Source organism: Mus pahari, chromosome 20, assembly GCF_900095145.1.
Source record: "Mus pahari chromosome 20, PAHARI_EIJ_v1.1, whole genome shotgun sequence".
NCBI classification, from domain to species: domain Eukaryota; kingdom Metazoa; phylum Chordata; class Mammalia; order Rodentia; family Muridae; genus Mus; species Mus pahari.
Genome location: NC_034609.1, coordinates 9,341,248 through 9,343,979, shown reverse-complemented (window position 1 = coordinate 9,343,979; position 2,732 = coordinate 9,341,248). Strand labels below are relative to the sequence as shown.

The window sequence follows — 2,732 nt, the reverse complement described above, 5'->3', positions numbered from 1 at the left end:
AAAAAAAAAAAAAAAAAGGCTGTTGTGAGCATCAAATATGGGTGCTGGCAACTAAACTAGGCCACATACGTGCTTCAGTTTAGTGAAGGATTCTGGCCTCAAGTACACAGTAGAGGGCTTACATGATCGTGAGTGGGGAAGGGACAGAGCCAGGGTGGAGTTTGATTACTTACTTATTTATGCTAAGGACAGATAAAATCCAGGTTCCAATATGCCACACTCGAGCCCTTAGGTGGCATTAAAAATCTTGGGCATGAAGCCAGGCAGTGATGATGCATGCCTCTTATCCCAGCACTCAGGAGGCAGGAGCAGGTGACTCTCTAATTTCCAGGTCAGCCTTGGCTACCTGAGTCCAAGGCCAGCTTGGCCTACATGAGCTCTAGACTAGTGAAGGCCACATAGCAAAACCCTTTTTCTCTATAAAAAACAAAAGACCTCTGGGTGGTTGGCCTAAGCTGACAAAGGCCCCAGGGCAGGTCTGGCAAGTCCAGAAAGCAGAGCCTAGGCACAGAGAAGAGAGATCACAGTGGAGAATGGGACCAGCTGGCCGCAGAGAGGTCAGATCTCATTTTATGAAATACGATATCCCTTCCCTGAAGCTTTATCCAGACTTGAGACTTCTGCTACCATATTGGCCAGGCTCCCAGCCCACCGACCTCGCAGGAAGAAAGTATCATGTTGGTCCCGTGCTGGGTGCTGCTGAGGCTGGAAGAGTGCATCAAAGTTCCAGAAGGAGCTCTCAATGAAATTGTCCGTAGGCATCTCAGTGAACCTGCAGGAGACATGACTGACTACCCTGCTGCCCTGTGTCTGGTAACTTCCAAACCCCACCCAAGGCCCGGTGCTCACCCCATCTCCAAGAAGATTTGTCGGAACTGGGAGCGGACCTTGAGCAAGGGGTGCAGGTGGCCACTATCTGGGAGCACACCACGGGCAGAGAAGTTGTAGGGTTTGAAAGGTCGGTCCCTCCAGGAGCCACTGTGGGGAGATTCAGGGTGTACAGGCATGAGGAGAGCTGCCCGACCCTCCCTGATACCCTCTCCCCTCTCCTCAGCCTACCTGGAGATCATCTCTGGACTCAGCTCTGCCTCCTGCTTAGACACACTCGTGCTGAAGCCCCTGCCCTTGCTCACCCAGTAGGTTTTCAGGATCCTGTGAACACAGGACGAGAAGGGACATCACTGTCATCTCGAGAGCCACTGGATGCTAATCTCAGAACCAACTATGAAGTCACTCTGGTTTTAGGTTGTTGTTTTCAAAGATTTCACATATGCCACACTGACCTGGAATTTGCTATCTATTCAAGCGTGACCTTGAACTGATTCTCCTGCTTCTTTTCTGCCTTCTATATGCTGGAATTACAGGCCTGTGTCACACCAGGATTATGTGGTGCTAAGGAGCAAACTCAGGAATCAGTGCGCAGCAATCAACTAAGCTACATCTTGGAACCTGCCTTACTTTGTTTTTGGTTTTCTCTAGAGAGGGTCAGGTTACATAGTAAATGCTGACAGTGGAGGCTTTAGGCATTAAATCACAAAGTGTCTTTATCTGCACTGTTCTTTTTTTTTTTTTTTTTTTTTTTTTTTGACAGAAAGTCGCCATGGAGCCCTGGCTGACTTGCAACTCCTCTGTAGACCAGACTAGCCTTAAACTCACAGATCCACCTGTCTCTGCTCCTTCCTGTGCTGGGATTTAAGGGTAAATGACCATGCCCAGCTGCTTTTTCTCTCTCTGGTGGTAGAGATCAAGCCCAGGGCCTTGGGCATACCAGGCAAGAATCTTTTTCATTTATGTGTATTGCCCATGTCTGTATGTTTGTGTGAACATGTAACACGTGTGTGTGTGTGTCTGTGTGTGTGCCTATGGGGGCCAGAAGAAACTATCAGATACCCTGGAGCTGTTCCTAACACAGGCATTAGAGCTAAAATGGCAGACAGTTTTGAACTGTCCAACATGGGCACCAGGAGCCTAACACAGTGGCTAAGAACAGCAAGAGCTCTGAATCACTGAGCCATCTCTCCAGCCCCCAAGCTTTTAAAAAGTACTTTAAGAACCATTATCACATTCATTTGTTTGTGTGTATGCAGGTGTGTACATACATGTACATGTATATGTGGAAGTCAGAAAACAACTTCAAGAATCAGTTCTTTCCTTCTGCCGTGTGGAAACTAGAGATGGAATTCAAGTTAGCAGCCTGGTGACGTACTGTTAGCCACTGAGTTATTTTTCTAGCCTTCATTTTTGTCTTTTTTTTTTGAATAGGTGTTTTATATAGTCCAGGCTGGCCTTGAACTCCTGATCTTTCCTCGTTCATTCTGCATTATTTATTGTCTTCTTGATACCGTCATTTGAAACTTTATCTGGCCACTACCCTTCTACCTGTTCATACAATTATTTGTTCTATAAACAGTGAGAACATTTGTACCAAAGTCCATTCAAGTAGAAGGACATGATATCAGCAAAGTATTGAGGGTTTATTTTGGGTCAGGATCTGTTATTCCACAACCCTATGAGAAGGTATTTTATTTTTGGTTGTGAGGCTAGCCTTTAACGACTGAGCCATCTCTCCAGCCTGAGAAGGTATTTTATAAGTCAAGAAGCTTAGCTGGGAAAAGCCAGGTGAGTTGGCCACAGTCACACAGCTAACAAGTTGCAGAGCCTAGACTTCCCTACATCCCCATTTCTTTTTGTTTTTGTTTTTAAAGACAGGGTTTCTCTGTGTAGCCCTGGCT

At 46.3% G+C, this 2,732-nt stretch overlaps 1 protein-coding gene across 1 annotated transcript in view; it reads right to left on the bottom strand.

Annotated features, from left to right (window-relative positions):
* Nucleotides 1–2,732, bottom strand: part of Farsa (phenylalanyl-tRNA synthetase subunit alpha) — an 11,583-nt gene that overhangs the window by 4,058 nt on the left and 4,793 nt on the right. Inside the window, exons 5-7 of the mRNA XM_021220059.1 lie at nt 1,060–1,152; nt 850–978; nt 657–772 (exon numbers count right to left, since the gene is read on the bottom strand). Of these exons, the coding sequence (XP_021075718.1) occupies nt 657–772; nt 850–978; nt 1,060–1,152 (338 nt within the window). The remainder of the gene's footprint in view (nt 1–656; nt 773–849; nt 979–1,059; nt 1,153–2,732) is intronic.